General features: G+C 57.2%; 1 protein-coding gene and 1 long non-coding RNA gene across 2 annotated transcripts; one reads left to right on the top strand and one right to left on the bottom strand.

Annotated features, from left to right (window-relative positions):
• Nucleotides 1–399: 399 nt before the first annotated feature.
• Nucleotides 400–11,281, bottom strand: INSYN1 (inhibitory synaptic factor 1). Its single transcript, XM_063346390.1, has 2 exons — nt 11,099–11,281; nt 400–1,109 (listed from the first exon to the last, which is right to left on the bottom strand). Exons 1-2 carry the CDS (start codon nt 11,279–11,281, stop codon nt 420–422), a joined length of 873 nt encoding a protein of 290 aa, XP_063202460.1. The 3' UTR covers nt 400–419.
• Nucleotides 11,282–11,466: 185 nt separating this feature from the next.
• On the top strand, nt 11,467–15,953 carry LOC134520681 (uncharacterized). The gene is made up of 3 exons (XR_010072516.1): nt 11,467–11,596; nt 12,078–12,369; nt 14,614–15,953. It is a non-coding gene; the product is annotated as an uncharacterized LOC134520681 (long non-coding RNA).
• The last annotated feature ends 446 nt before the right edge of the window (nt 15,954–16,399 follow it).

The raw sequence follows: 16,399 nt of genomic DNA, 5'->3' as shown, positions 1-16,399 counted from the left end.
GACCCACAGCCCAGCCACTCCCCCACCCCCTCCCAGCATCCCCACATCCCCCTCCATCCCCTGGCTGCGACCTCAGATGTTCTGGCTCTCCCCTCCGTAGAGGCTTCCCTCTTGGTACATATATACATATAATATATATATATGTTATTGTTATCGTTTCTCCATGATGGACGGTTTATTGATCTGAAGATTCTGTCCACAAAAAAAAAAAATAGTTTAAAATTCCCTGAGCCTCGAAAATGACGGGTAGGTAGTTGGGACATTCGTCTTCTTTGCCACCTTTTCATGTTGATTTTATTATTAGTATTGATTTATTTAAATATATATTTTTATATATATATATATATTTTTCTGTCCCTCCCCAGGAATCGCCCCCCCCATCCCCCCACCCTCCCCAAATCCGTGCGGCGGAGCCGGCGTCAGTTTTTATTTTTAATTTTCTGCTTGGCGGGGATGTAAGGCAGCACTGTCTGGGTGCTTTTGTCGGCTACGGTCTGCGTGCTGCTGTTCCTTGTCAGCCGCCGTGCCGGAGGTCCACCACCACCACCACCGGTGGAAGGATGCTTTGAGGGTGGCCCCGCTAGCACCTTACGGACAGGCTCCTCAGGGCCATCATCCCCCGGGGACGCCGTGCTGTCACCGTCCCGGTCGTCGTCGCAGCACAGAGCGTGGTAAAGCACCTTGTCGCTGAATCGGACCCGTTCCCTCGTGCCAGCCGGTCGGTGATGTGGGATCTTCTGGCTGGCCGTTGTGCCAAAGGCTTCCTCGCTGGATGAGTCCGGGGTCCCACCGCCCCGGGGACCGTTGGTGATGGGGATCCCCCCGTTCATCAGCCGGTAATCGGGCTGGCGAACCGGCGGGGGCTGTGGCTGTGACCGGGAGGGCTCAGGACCGTCGCCTGGGTCGGAGGGGGTGGAAGCATCCAGGAAGGAGCAGAATTCCCAGCTGTCGGAGAGGATGTCGGAGGCGGTGAAATCGAGGGGTCCCAGCTCGAAGGCACCTCCCCCCTTCTCGCTGCTGGAGGTGCTGCTGGCCGTCGCCGTCGTCCAGTCGTCAGGCTCCAGCTCAAACTCGAAGTCGGACGTCAGTCGGTCGATCTGGCTCACCACCTGCGGACAGACGGACGGATGGGCAGAGAGGAGCCGCCGGACGGAACACCCTCCCATTTTTGCTCCTTAATAACACCACATCCCTAAATCTCTGCCATTTCCCCCGGCACCACTGGTGTGATGAGTTGGGAGGTCTCAGCCCACGTGCAGCCACTCCAGAAGCCCCTTGGCAGGAGCCAAAGCCCACCTGGTGGCATGGCACCCGTGGGCCCCAAGCCAGCGGTGAAACCTCGGGTGACTGTGGGTGCTTGGTGTGTCAGGATGGACCTTCTCAGGGTGGCTCTGGGGGGGGGAGTCTGCCTTGTCCCCTGGGACAATGAGTGTCACCCCAAACCCCCAAGTATGTGGTGTCCCCTGGTTCCTCACACTTGACCATGGGGAACCACCTGTGACCGCCACCTCCTCCCCCTGGGAAAGATGGCCCTGCAGGTGGGGAAACTGAGCCAGGGAGTGGAAAATATCCCAAGATTGTGGGATAAAATACATGGGAAGGTGGTGGGGGGCTGCGAGGACAGCCTTGGTTAGGACGCTTGGTGGGCTTGATCGCCATTCCTCCATCTTTTGCAAGGTGTTAAGTTTATCAAGACCTGTAGTGGCTTGGGCATGGGGTCATGGCCCTGACCACACCACAGGGGACGGACCTCACATGGGGCATGAATAAAACAAGCCCTTCAAAAATTAACAATAATAGATGTAGTGTCCTAGCTGATGTTCAAGCCATGGGCAGGGCTGGAAGGGGAAGGAAGGGAGGAAGGACCTCCTTCCTTCTGCGGCTCCCATGGACCGTGGTCTCTGTGTGATGACCTTGATGAGGTTTCGGATGCAAAAGGCTCATCACCCACCTTCAAGTCTTTAATCCCATCCAGCTCGAGGGCTGCCCAGCACCGAGCACAGCACTAACGCTGCCGGGGGCTCCCCAATCCCACCCAAGCACCCGCTGCCATGGCATCTGGCCGGAGCCATCCCTGTGTCTCTGGCAGCACCGTGGTGTTTCTTGGCTGGTGTTTCTGCGTGTATATATATGCACGGCGGGGTGGTGGTGGTGGTGTGTGGCTTTATTTTGTGTGGGAGGCAGAGCACAACATGAAAATTCAACTCGGCAGCAGTTGGAAGTGCGTATTTTTGGCAGGGTTGCCGGCTCGCCTCTACCCCCCTCTTCGGGGGGAGCTGGCAGAGGGCCTGGCTGGTCCCAACACTGCCAAGCAGGAGGTGGGCAACGGCAGATGGGGGGGTGCTGGGGGGAACCCCTCGACAGCCCCCCTACCCGTTTGTGTACCCAGTTGATGCATTTTGTTCTTCCCCCCCTGCCCCATCATGGGCATCTGCGGGCATTGTTGCTCCCCGACACCCCCATCTCGCACACGGAGCATTTGGGAGTGAGAAGAACCCTGTGCTTAGTATTTTCCAGGTGGTTTCTCCATGCATAAATGTGTTTTTTTCTGGTTATTTTTCATTATTGCCTTTCTCTCCGCATCTCTTTCCTTCCCTTGCCCTTCCACACATCCTTTCTTGGTGGAAATCAGCCACAATTTTCCCAAAATAAGGGAGGGAAGACAAATCAATGGGCAATATCTTGCCAGACATGTTTTGTTTCCTTCTCAGACCACCAAAAAGCCCTGCCGTATCTCCATCGGTGCCGTGGTTCATCAACAGGTGTCAGACCTCCTCATCCACCAAGAATAATTAGTCATAGTGCATCTCTCCATCATTTTTACACTGCTGTTATCCCATAACTCCATTTTTTCAAGCACTTCTGTTGGGGGAAACTGAGTCCTTGGGCTCAGACACCCCATCCCACCCTTGTGTTGGGTGGGCCAAGCGTGGGCACCCCAAAGCTGATGTCACGGTGCCAGGTTGCCCTTCGTCTCTGCATCCCTTTGCTAGATGCCAACACGCAGGGGCTTGGGCCAATACTATAAATCACTCGAAATGCACCATAAACCACAGCTCAGCAGGACAGGCTCCTCACAAAGCCCTCGTGGTGGATGAAGATGCGTGGGCAGAGTTAAGGGTAATTTAATATGTCTGGGCATCGGAAACCGGCGCCCGAGGGGATGATTACACAGCCAGCAGCCGAAGTGGATCCGTTACACTCTGCTGACCTAATTTTAATAAAATTCTCATATGTGAGCTCCAAATTTCCAGTCATTCGACAGCCCTACCCATGCAGCTCTCCTGCTCTGCCAAGCTCCCGAGGAGATGGCACCACAGATGGAGGACCCCAACACCCCCCCTGAGTCGCTTGTTGGGGGTTCCAGCTGTGGGCATACAGCACCCCCTCTTTTAAATCATCTGCAGGTCCCTATGGGACATCTCCAGGCTCTGGCTGTAGCTAGGACCAATTCTTGGGCCACCAAACGCTGTGTGACAACCTGGGGACAACCTGGATAAGCATCTGTGGAGGACAAAATAGTTCCACCTCCACGAGAGCACAATCCCAAGGGGCACAGGGGTCTGATATGGTTTGGGTGAGGGTGATGGGGCTGGATGTCCGGGTTTGCAGCCTGCTGCAAACATGGAGAAGAGCAACTGGGGAGATCTGGGAATGAGGAGACCCTTTCTGAGATGGGACCAGCTGGTGTCACCAGGAAAACGCAGGCTGAAGGGCTGGGGGTTGCTGCCTGGGAGCATGTTGGACATACTGGCAATAAGAGATACCAAAAAACATATTTCCATGAAAAAAAGGGTGCAGTGGAGCATGGATGAAGTTTGAGTTGGAAATGAGAGGTGCGCTCCCAACATCATACCTGAGCACATGGTGATGGGCACTAATACACCTCAACAGCCTCAATCAGCCCCACCTGGGACCTCCACCACACCCTGTCCACGGCCCAGGAGTCCCCTCCTGAGCTGTGCTGCAGTCTGACCTGTCCCCACCCCCATGACTGGCTTCTCTCCTGGGTGGACCTCTTGAAGGTATGTTGAAGCCCATCCCTGGTCCCGCCTCAGGGATGGACCTTGGACGTACATCATGGCATTGTCACCCACGGGGACTTTGGATCCCCAAAGCAGGGTAGTGCTGGGGACAGTGAGCTGAGGGCTTCTCATCCCAGGCAGCAGAAGGCGATGGGCTCTACCCAAGCTCCTCACCCATGATGGCTGACTTATTTTTCCTGCCTCTTTGCCCACGCAAGACCTCCAGAGAGAGCCCGCAGGGAAAGCATCCATCCTTCAAGCTTTGGCTTTGAAGTGTGCTGGGGGCAAGCTGTGAGCACCCTCACCAGCACCCGCAAGGAAGTCTTGACGTTAGAAAAGGTAAATGCTTCTGTTCCCAATGCACCACCAAAATTCCTCCCCCCTCCCCCCTCTCCCCTTCCTCCCTCTTCCCCCCCCCACCTTTTCTTTGGAGGAGAAAGGGTGAAACTTGAGGAAAAGAGAATAAAAAAGGTGCTGTGACCTCTTCTTTTTTCGGTGACAAGAAAGAATTAGGAACAAAGGGCAGGAAAAGAGCTGTCTCTGGGAAACACCTGGCTATTATTATTTTTTAATAAGGTGGCAAATGATTCTGCTGAAACCCTCAGCTAAAACGAGATCACCTCTGTTTTCACAAAGGCTCGGTGATTACAACACCGGGTTCAGGGTAAGCATCTCCCTGGGCTTCGAGCTGGCTCCCTGTCACCCAGGGTGATCCTCGTTAAAGGGACCTGCTGCAATTCAGGCTCAGTGAGTGCCAGGAAAGGAGGCACGTCCCAATCCTGGTCCTCGTCCCCATCCCAGTCCTTGCCACGGCACACAGGGATTAGTGTCACATCAGCGGTGGCTCACTCGGGGCTATTTTTAAGGCCGCTTTCTATTTTAAACGGATGGTGGTGGCGGCGCAGAGGGGGGGTGTGTGTGTTAAATACCTATGTGACACTTGGTACTCGCTGAGGATTTAAATGTAAAGAAGGATTGCTCCCCCCTTGTCTCCTTCCCAAGGCAGGTTGTCAAAAATTTTTAGCCGGGGCCATCACTGCTGGCAGAGGGAGCTGGGGTGAGAGCGATGGGGAGGGATGGATGGAGGGATGGACCAGACCCAAGGTTGGGTGCTTTGGGGTGAGACCCTGGTGACGCTCTCACCCCCCATGAATCGGGGTGGCTCTGTCCCCCTACAGGCAAGTGAGGAGGGTTGGGGTGTCCCTGGTGTGTGCTGGAGGTGCCATGGGGGTGACTAAGGGAGGACGTGCCTCCATCCTCCCTCGCCTTTACATTTTGCCTTGCTGCAAAGAGCCACCTTTTTGGTGACAGCAGAGCATCCCTGGTCAAACCAGGGCTACCCGGCAGCAGGAAAACAGGGAGAAAAAATAATTCCCCTTGACCTTGTGCATGGTGTCACCAAGAGGCCTCATCTTGTGTCCAAGTGCCCTGAAAGTAGGTGCTGGGTGGCCAAAGGTGCTCATCTGTTGCCCAAAGCAAAGAGCTTTCAGCAGCTGGAGGATGAACTGGAGCGCGGCAGAGGGATGGACCCATGTCCCCATGGTACCCTGTAGAGACCGGCACTGAGCGAGGATGCGCTAAACCATGGTGCTGGCCGGTTCGTTCCCACCCCAAAACCCACTTCCCATCATTCAGCCCAACTGGGAGTGCTGGGTGCTCCCCTCACCCAACGTACTGTCCCCACACCCACAGATGCTGCTGGCAGCCAGGAGCTTTCCTGATAAAAGCCTGGGTGTCCCAAATCAGGTGTTTACCTCCCCAGCTGAGGCCAGATGTTGAACATCTGGAGCATTGTTGTTTCTTAAAGATTTTTTTGATTATTGGCTGCAAATCAAGCAACGGAGGTTCCTGGCTTGGTGGCTCCAGCTTTCCACATTTGGGCCACGCTGTTTCCTCTCGAGGAGCTAAACGGCCTGGAAGCTCGAGAAGATGCTGGAGAGGTGAGGGACGAGGCGGGGGGGACGAGGCGGGGGGACAAGAGGGGACCTCAAAGGCTTCATGGCCGGTAATTGGTAATGCATATATTCCCGAGGCCGGGGAAGGAGCTGGAAGATGCTGGGATCAAAGTGTTATGGTCTAATGGCCCCTTCATCCTGGCACGGCCTTTGAAGTGGGTGGGTGAAGCGGATTGGCACTCGGGGTGGGTACCGCTGGGCAAAGGGGGGGTCCGGAGTGGGGATATCAAAGCGGGGGGGTCTTAGCTTTGATATGGAGGGGACCCGTGTGCGCGTCCCCTTGGCTACCCTTCTGTGAGATGTGACTCTTTTCCCAACCCAGAGCCAAACATCTCGTCCTGCTGGGAGAGGAGCAGGGATTTTTTGTGTGTGCCCCCCCAGGCCCCATGCTCCCTCGGCTGCCGGCTGGATCCCCAGCCCCAGTCCCCCTCCAGCAGCACATTTTGGAGTCCAAAGCATCTTTCCACGCTACACAGATGCTTTTCCAGGCTGGATCCGACCCGCCTGGCCCCGCACCCTCCTTCGCTGCCAGCTGGCACACAGAGAGGACGTGCAATGGGACCACGTGGCCCCTGTGAAAAAAATATCCAACCCTATTCCCAAAGCGTCAAATCATCCTGGAGGCATTTGACACCGTCACCTTGAACATCAGTTCCTCCTTCCCTGGGGGATGGGGAAAAGAGTCACCCCAAAGCCTCCGGCAGAGCCCCTGCAACCCCACAGCCAAACTGTCCCGGAGCAGGGACCTTCCCGCATCTCCCAAACTGCTGCCCGGCACAGGCAAGGTGAGTAAATATTTAATAAGGAATAAATGATTAATTGGAGCTGGCTAAGAGAAGCTGGGTTACAGGGGGGCCTCTCTTCCCTGAGCTGACGCTTATAAATGAGCGCACCGCGGATCTCAGGATCATTTGCTAGATCATCAGCCACTAAATAGTTCGAAATCATCGCGCAGATCCCTAAAACATGTTATTATTAGAATAATAAGGCGCCTTCTCACCGTGAACTTTCCCAAGCGTTCCCAGCTAATCACTTATTGATTACAACATTATTAAAGTATTTATTATCATAAGGGGTTGCAGGGAGGACTTTCTTCCTGCCAAAGGCTTGGAGGGGACCCCTCGGTGCTGCTTCCCTGCGTGGTGGGACCCCACTGCTCCCATGTCAGGGGGCACAGGGGCGATAGCACCCTTCCCATGGGATTTTGGAGGGGGGGTTGCACATAGGGAGAAGTGCACAGATGTTTGTTTTTATTTCCCACCTCTGAATGTATTCCACGGATGGTTTCCCACTCCCAGCACTAAGCAAAGGGATGCCCCAAGGAGCTCAGCCTTGCAAGTGGAGACGGTTGGGACCTCCTGGGGTATCTTCTTCCCTGTGGCATCACCCTTATTCCTGCGGGAAAAGGCCGGGGCTGGCAGGAGGTGCGTGGGAGGGCAGGCAGCGTGGCAAGCGCTCGGCGGAAGCGCCTTCCCTGCCTGCCTCCTGCCTGATTTCTACTTCCAGTGTGCGATTTCAATCAAAGATTTTAATAATCATTTTCCCCGCACATAATACAGCCCTGTCTTGGAGTGCTGGGGAATAATTATATACACAAAAGGGAGAGAGGGAGGGAGGGAGAGTGGGAGCGGGGAAACTGGTAAAACAGCATCCTGAATCAAACGGACATCTGGAATGACAGCCTTCAGGTGGGAACCGCTCCCGGCAGCCGGGGATGGAGCCCGAACTGGGGTCTGGTCCCACATCGCATCCTCACGGACGGGCTGATGGAATGGGGCTGCCCTGGGGTCCCCCACTGAAACCTTTCCCCAGAGCATCCCGCAATTCTGGACTCAAACTCTCTGCTGAAGCAGGGACAACCTGGGAGAGAAGACTCATATGAGCCAGAGCTGGCTGCACCTGGAGCTGGCGAGTGGTTTCAGAGCAGGAATCGTCCCTGGGTGAAAGCCCTTGTGCCCAGACAGGGGTTTTGATGACTTTGGGGTTGTTTTTGTTAAGGTGGTTATGACCTGGCGGCTTTTTCCAGACCTCCAAAGTCCTGGTACCCAGCTCCTCTTGCAAGGAGAAGCGGGAAGGAGCAGGTTCCCGTGAAGGTTTTCTGGCTCCGCAGGTGCCTCGGGTGCAGCAGGATCGGGTCCACCACTGCCCTCACCGAGCGCATCCAGCTCTGCGTCCCAACCCACCAACAAAGCCCCAGGCAGAGGAGATGGCCACAGGGACAGACGTTTCCAAAGCCCCTGTGGTGGCTCTGTTGGAGAATACACCAGTGTCCCAAGTGCCAGGGTCCTGTGGGCACTAAAGGGCTTTAATGACCCTGAGCAGCCCCTCCTGGGACCCCCACCCATGAGCCCACTTACGCTTGGGGCCATCGGTCCCCGCCAGGGGCTGCAGGGCTGCCTGTCCCCAGCCTTGTCCCCATGTCCTAGCCCCCACCTCCAGCTGAGAAAGAACATCACTACATGCAAGGCAGACAGCTGCAGGGACTTATATTTTTTTTATCATCTTTTCTTTCAGCAATATCTTAGAGCTTACAATTTGCCAGCCTGGTGTCTACCACGTACTTTTCTGGGCGGGTTTGAAAGAGAATTCTCTGTAACGTGCTCCCATCGAGCTTGCTCTGAGAGACCCAGAAGACAAGGGCTTGAACTTCCAAAGCCTCTAAAGCCCAACATCTGCCTGGTTTGGGGAAAACCAGACCTCTGAGTTGCTGGAGCTCAGTTTAGCTTGGTCGGACCAGTGTGTTTTAGCTCTGGAGCCTGCTCTTGTGCTTGTTTTTTTGCTGTTTTGTATAAATTCAACTAATTGCTGCAAAGTTATATGGGTACGTGGTAGGAGTTGTTGAGAAAGGTTGAAGTTTAGGACCCCTCTCATGGTGGGCACCTTGTGGCTAGTTCTACGCTCACCTGGTCGTGTTGCTCCGTGATGTGAGGAGCTCTTCCAGGGCAGTTATGGGATGCAGCCTTGGAGGTCATTGGTGTCTAGGAATGTGCCAGCTCCATGGAAAAATCATTCCCAGTCCTCAGTGCTTCCCAGTACCCTCGGGAGAAGCCATTTCATGGTATGTGGACACCCTCCCTGGCACAAGAGCAGGGTCTCCCTGGGGTGAGGGCCAGAGGATGGGTGTCCTCTAGCCGCCCTCTGCTCCTCAAAGCACAGGGACCTGCCCGCACTCAGCTCAGCTCTTCCACCCTCCAGCATTATTCCTCCTCCTTTGAGCCTGCTTCCCAAAACATGTCCCCAGGGAATGCTGAGAGCCCTTTCCCCCTCCCCTGTGTCCTCAGGCCACTGTTCCCACTCTGTTCCGAGACGCACGGGTACAACCTCACTTGGGCAGCCGACCAAAGGTGCTGCGGGGATGCTCAAGGTCCTTCTGGCCCCAAGAGCTGGTCGGGGATCCCGTGGAGCCACCCGAGGCTTGGCAGGAAGCACAACCTGGCCTCAGCCGTGAAATGGTCAGAGATTTGTCCCATCTCATCCCTCCCCATCCCTCCCCATCCCTGGCAAGAGGGATGCTTGTATGATCGTGGTGGTCTCACCCAGCCTTAAATCCGCAGGCTCAACGAAAGGGGCCGAACTGCCGTCATCCTCACTTTAAAGGCCTCCTTAAGCTCCTGGAGGAGCATGAAGCAAGCTCAGGCTAAATGGAAAATAGCTCTGCCTCCTGATTATTACTATTATGACTATTTTTAATCCGCATGGGATTTGTTGAAGGGGTTTTGGGCTCCCCTGTTGGCACTGGGGGAATGAGGGGAGGGCACTTTTTGCTTTGGGTGGCCGGGTTTGCTTTTCGCTTTCTGTTGCAGGAAGGACTGGCGAAGCCACAAGAGGAAGGAAAATCTGTAGGGATGCTGCGACCAGGTCAAGCCCTCGTGGGAACCCAGTGGGGTGGCGTGATGAGATGTGGCATACCCCCCCCGGCAGGATGGCCTCCCCAAAATTTCCTGGCCTGAGCGGAGCCGTCCCAAAGGAGGACGCTGCATCCCAGAGGATGCTTCAGGCTGGAAGATGTCACCTCCCTGACCACAGCCACGTCCGCACCGAGGATGACGTTAGTCCACCTGCATCAGTGCTCTCTTGGTGGCATCCCCGTGTCACTGACCCATGTGGGGCTGCTCCGGCACAGCCCCGTGGCAAAACCTCCACCAATTTCTGCCCTTCCTTGGTGGGGGGAAAAGAGGTTTCACAGGACCCTGGGTGTAACGCCATCATGTTTGGCTCAGGTCACAAAGAGGGTGCAAACGCCCGCCTGCCCCATTGCAAAACAAGCTGCCACGCCATGCCCAAGGCTACCACATGCTTTCCATCCACCGCTTTCCCTGTCGCCCGCAGAGACGTCCCAAATTACCAGCCTCATCCAGGTCCCCTTCCCCTGGGAATGTGTGACACTCCCCCTTGAGCCGCAAAAATATTAAATTCCCCACCAAACTGCCACTGCCACTGGGAGGAAACCCCAGCCACACTTTATATGTGTGTGTATATATGTATTATTTTTTGTTTTGCAGGAGCAGTGGACACCGACAGCCAGGCTACGGGACAGCCCATCGCTTTGGCCCCCTGCCCAGCCTGTGGACCACCCTCCTTCATCGCACCCAGGGCCGATGACGTATTTTTAGTGCTCTCTGCAATGCCAGAGGGACCCACCATCCCCTCTCCATCCACCTCCCTCATTTGAAAGGGGCCTGGAAAGCATTCCCAATCCCCCCTGCCCAAGGCAGAACAGAGCTGACCATGACACGGTGCCAACAGCACCGGCTCCCCCAGCCCCAGCGTCTGACCCCACGGTGCTTCTCCCACCCCCAGCACCCGCAGGATGGGTGCCTCAGCCGGGCCCCCTGACCCCGAGCAAACCCCGGAGTCAAGGTCAAGGGCAGTTTTACAAACCGTATATTTTTTTTCTCCCCCCTCTTTTTGAAAATCCTATTGCACATCAGTTGTGCCATGCCGCCCCGGGTCCCTCCTGGGGCTGATGGGTTGCGGGTGCTGAGTTGCCCCTGCTCCCCCCAGCCCGGCCCTGAGGCAGGGGACAGGCAGGGGGACGGGGACAGGGCACCCGCATTTGAGGCCAGCAGCTACCGCGACCCCGCGCAGGGATGCGATGGCACCCTGGGGTTTTCCTACCTCCCGGAGCTCCTTGGCCACCTCCTTGAGCTCCTGTAAGATGCCTTCCAGTTGCCCGATCACCATTTTCATCCGACTCCGGATCCTTTCCCTTTCACAATTACTCTTGCTGCTGCTACAATTGCTGCTGCTGCTGCTGGGGTGGTCACTGGGCTGCCTGTCCTGGCAGGTCCGGGAGTCCATCCTTCCCTACCGGCCTCGGTTCCCGGCCCCAACGGCTCTGTCCATCCTGCTCCCCTCTAGCCGGGTGGCCTGGCGTCCGCGCAGCCCCTCTCGGCCGGGGAGCTTTCAACATCTTAACGTTCCCCTGCCTCCAAGAAAGTCCCAGCCGCACACTCGCCTCCCTGCGAGGTCGGGGGGCTCCGGTTCGGAGCAGGGAGCTGGGTCAGGATGCACCATGCGGAGTCGGGAACGCTGCAGAGGGAGTTCAGCCGGTGGCCGTGGGGAGATGTGGAGTGGCCATGGAGTGAGTGGAGGAGGCAAGCACTGCCTGGTCAGGTGAGCAGGAGGAGGAGGAGGAAGAGGAAGAGTCTGTCGGATGTCCCAGGAAGCTAAAATCCAGTGGCTCACGCCTTGCCTGCTCCCTGGTGATGGGGAAGAGGACGTGGGTCTGGGTGTCCCCAGGGAGCGATGCTGTTCCCCGTGTTGGTCCCTTGCTCCGGGGTCTCCAGCTCCAACGCTGGGTGGTGGTGGTGAGGGGTCTCCCAGCTGGGCACAGGTGTCCTGAGGAGCACAGGGTCCCCTCCTGCAAGGACAGACAGAAAAACAACGTGACGGAGCCATCCCTTCCAGAGCCAGAAAGATGGGGCGGGGGGAGGGGGGGTCCTGCCTACTCCTGCCTTACCTTGATCGCAGCCTCAGCATAAGGACAAGCCTCCGCGTACCCCCACAGTGCCCTCCCCCTAATTGAGGCAGGGGGCAGGATGCAGCCTGACACAGTTCCTGTCCTCTTTTCTCCCCCCCACCCCCCGCCTTCCAGTTTGAGACCCCAAGACTAGGCACATCGGGGTCTCGCTGAGCCAGATGGATGGATAGACAGACAGCCAGACAGCCAGACAGGCATGCAGCTCAGGAACTTACCGTCGTGACCCAGGACCCCTCCTTGGCTCCAGTCCAAGCTCTTCCTGGTCCTTTTTTTTTCCTTTTTTTCCCCTTCTCCTTTTCTTATTTCCTCCCCCTCCTCCTCCTCCTCCTCTTCCTCCTCCCTCAGGGCTTTTGCGTGACACAAGAGGAGTCCGGGGGCCACTTTCCTTCGGTCGCTGTCGGAAGGGGTGAGACGTTATCAGAGGTGACAGTCCGCCGGGGGGAAGGGACACGTCCCAGGGGACCCCTCTGCTTCGGCGGGGGGGGGAGTGTCAGGCAGCCCCCTCTCCGCCGCCACCCTCCCTCCCGGGTTCAAGCCCCAACCCCGCCTGGGCCGACGAGGGCGGGGAGAAACCCACCTTGCCCCGAAACGACACCCCCCCTTCCCTCAAGGGGAGCGGGGGAAGCAGCACGGGTGGAGATGGAGTGCGGTGGGGGGGGCACATCCCCCCAACCCGGGGGTGCTCACAGGGAAGGAGGGCTGGGGGGTCCCGGCATGCTCGCATCTCCATCCCCGGTACTCCCATCCTCCATCCCTGGTACCCGCATCCTCCATCGCCGGTACCCGCATCTCCATCCCCGGTACCCTCAGCCTCCATCCCCCGTACCCGCATCCTCCGGGGCACCCGGGACGGATGATGCCAGTACCCGCATCCTCCATCCCCGGTACCCGCATCCTCCATCTCCGCTGCTCGCATCCTCCATCCCCCCGTGTGCCCGCATCCCCGCATCCTCCATCCCCGGTACCCGCGTCCTCCATCCCCGCTGCCCGCATCCCCGCTTCCCGCATCCACACCCCCCCTCCCCCCCAATCCCTCCCTCCCCGCTGCCCCCGCTGCCCCGCACCCCCGCACCCTCCCCCGGTGCCCCCGGGACCGACCGGCGGCAGCGATGCCGGTTCAGGGCCGGCCGCCCCCTGGGCGCCGGGGGGGCGGAGGGGGGCGGGCGGCTCCCGGCGCCCCGGGCAGAGCCATGGGGCGGGCGGAGCGGCGGTGGGCGCCCGGCCCCCGGCCCCGGCCGCAGCCTCCCCGCTCCCCGCGGCTCCCGGTTTCGGCTCGCCCCGGCGGCTGCTGTGTCAGAGAAAGGGGCCGAGCCTCCGCCGGGCGGGGGGGGCTTAAAGGGGCCGGGAGTCCCTTTGCACGGTGCGGAGCGGGCAAGGGTTGGGGGGGGCAGCACCCGGGGAAACTGAGGCAGCGCTGGGGTGGGGGGTCCTTTACTTGGCGGGGAGGGGGGCTGTGCTTCAGTTTCCCCACTCTGTTCCCTGTCTTTAAATAATAATGTCATTAAGGCTGGTCCCTTCTGAATGCAAAATGCGCCCCCGCCCCCCCCCCCCCCCCCCGCTCTGTGGGTCATGTTTGGGGGCAATTTCTGCAGGATCTGTAAAAAACCCCCAGCGCTCTCAGGATGCAGGACCATCATCCTAAACAAAGGTCCCTGCTGCAGGACTTGCCTGGACAGGAGGAAAATAACACCCACGGGCCTATGTGTGCATGTGTGTGGGGGGTCTGGTCTCGGGGGGGAGCCCCAACGAAGGGAGGAAATTGGCCCGATGCAAGGATCCAGCCTGGGAAAATCCATCCAGTTTAGAAGCAATGGAAGAAAGGAGAGATTCCTGTCCTAGAGCTGAACGGCGACGATAGGTGGCAATCCCAGGTCTGCCAGAGGCGAGGCGGCGTGTGCGCATACGTGTTATTTATTGCCTCCTACCGGGTATATTCAAAAGTGCTGAACACACTTTTTGGCATGGACCCGAACTGACTCATCCTTCAGCGAGCAGCTCGTCGCGAGATGATGCTTTGGGGGCTCTTCCCATTCCCACCGGGCATTCGAGCTGGGGTCCAGCGGTGGATGCCCGGGATGGCAGGAGCGCCGGGTGAGTGGCGGATGCTGGCGAGCAATCCCTCAGTGCACAGCCTTATTGTAATGAAATTTTCCAGGGTAATGACATGGTCAGTGGGAAGTTTTCAGCAGGAACCTCCTCCATGCAATTATTTGCACCTGAAGCTCCACCAGGCACAACGTGGCCACGCAGGTCTCCAACAACCATGACACTCTCTCCTCTGCTCCCAGGCTTTGATTTCCTCTAATAGCAGGTTAATGCCAGCTCACGCTCTGCCCCTGCCGTTAACCAGGCAGAGCCGAAAATCAGCAGGGACATTTGGACAGTAAATTGGGGAAAGAGTGGAGGTGGTAAAATGGAGATGGAGGTGCTGCTCCTGGGAAATCAACATCGGACTGCTGATGCGGGACCGCGTGACGTCTCACCTCCGAACATGCACAGCGTATCTGGCAAAGGCAATAAAAGACATCGAATGATTTGGGCCAGAACAGGACCTGAATAAACTACAGCAGGAAATTAAACAAGTGTCTGAGCCCTGGACTGGGGAGGAAACACTGCTCCATCCATGACTTGCTCTTTCTCTCTCCTGTAGGCATCTGCTCATCACCTCTGTGATGGGTACCAGCACTCCAGGGAGTTTCCGTCCGAGCCAGGTTGATGCTTGAAAATACCCAGCACTGCAAAGCAGGACCCCGAACATCGGTGCTGCCCCAAAACTCACCTTGGAAAGTCCTGCCCATGCTGGTGAAGCTAAGGCAGCAGAAATGGCCCTGCAGGGATGTCCAAAGCCCCCAGCATGAGGTCAGAGGCCCAAGCTGTATTTCCTACCACCTCCCGAAACCTTCTGGATGGTGTTCTTGAGCCAACGAACTCCACCCCTGGAAACGGCGGGGGACAGAAAGGCTCAGCCTTTACAAGACTCCCGAGAAGCCAAGCCTGCAGCACCCCCCACCCTTCACTCCTGCTTTCCTTTGCTCCGAAGCCTGGGATGGTACACCCTCAGCTGGTCCCATGCCAAGGGGCACCCCTGGCTCTGAGCACCACCAGCACTGCGGGGCGTAGCGGTGGCTGTGGGTAGGGATGTCCGTCTGACCTGCTTCGCCCCGGCTGTGCTTCCAGCTGCTGGCGGATTCATCGTTTGTGGAGGAAGAATAGAGAGAGGATGGGGGGTTTTTGTTGTTGTTGTTTTTTTTTTTTAATCTATTTTCTGCTTTTATTTGCTGCTTTGCAAAGCCCCAATTCCTCCCCGCGAAGAATTTGACGATGGACGCAGCTTTCGGCAGGAGCCTCCCCAAGGATGTTGCTTCCCACCTGTGCATCGCGGCCCAGAACTAGGGGGTCACGGACCACCCCGCTCTCAGCATCTCTCAGCATCCTTGTGACTGATCCATGTCCCCCATCTCCCTCCTGGACATCCTCTCCTACCCCATCCCACCTTCCTTGGGGTCTCCTGGAGGAGCTGGGGGGGATCCCCAGATGCTGCCCAGCTTTGGTACCCCACTGATGGAGGGTCAGGGTTTCCTCGAGGGAGGGACGTGGCCAGGAAGTGATGGAGAGAGAGAAGTGGTTTTATTCCCACCTCCCTACTCTCTCCCTCCCTCATTCTGCAACCGCTATTGATGCCTTTCTTTAGATCTGATTTACCAGGGATTTTCCCATTCCAGCAGGAAAACTGCTGGGAGGGGATTTCTCTGCAAAGCTTTCGGGCTTGCAGGCATTTTATTTTCCGGGGTGGTGCCAGGCTGGTTCCTGCAGGGTGGCTCTTGGCTCGGCAGGGCTTATCAGGGGACTCCCCATGGCTGGGGGTCCCCTCTGCCTCCCCCAAATCTCCCGTTGCGGCCCCAGGATGGAGCCGGTGCCCATTGTCATGCTGCTGGCAGGTGCCCTTCGCTGCCGAGCCCGCTGATGTATCGCTTCCCCGCCGTGACTCACTGGCACAGATGTAATTTCTAATTAAATAGCGATTCTTTTCAGAGCCATTTATTTCTGTTTCTTTTGTATTTTGATTGGAGTGTCAGTCAGTTTTTCACCAGTTTGTCAATTCCCCTTTCCCTAAAGATTAGCTTGGAGAGATGTGAGAATACAGAAATACGTTTGTTAGCAGCACCGAGCCCGGGAGCACCTCAGGTCCCAGCTACCTGGGAAAAACCAGTGGAGAATATAGTAAGAAACCAAGGAGAAAGGAAATAATCCCCTAAGAACCTCTTGCTTTGAGCAATATTTCAAAATCTGGGTTTTTTTCCCCATTTCCATCGCCCTTCCCTGGCCTGCAGACCTGCGAGTCCTATCCTGCCACGTTCCTGCGGCAGCAGACGGTGCCTACTCCCGGGAGAAATCCCACGGGACGCTCATGGTGAAACAGCCTTCTCCTGGATTGA

The sequence above is a fragment of the Chroicocephalus ridibundus genome, chromosome 9 (assembly GCF_963924245.1).
Source record: "Chroicocephalus ridibundus chromosome 9, bChrRid1.1, whole genome shotgun sequence".
NCBI classification, from domain to species: Eukaryota; Metazoa; Chordata; class Aves; order Charadriiformes; family Laridae; genus Chroicocephalus; species Chroicocephalus ridibundus.
This window is presented reverse-complemented; position numbering and strand designations above follow the sequence as displayed.

Bases quoted from the DNA above. Each gene is read 5' to 3' on its own strand.
- INSYN1 (XM_063346390.1), bottom strand. From the start codon at position 11,281: ATGGACTCCCGGACCTGCCAGGACAGGCAGCCCAGTGACCACCCCAGC. The intron at 1,110-11,098 runs GTAGGAAAACCC...GTCTGTCCGCAG, and splicing joins TGGCCAAGGAGCTCCGGGAG to GTGGTGAGCCAGATCGACCG.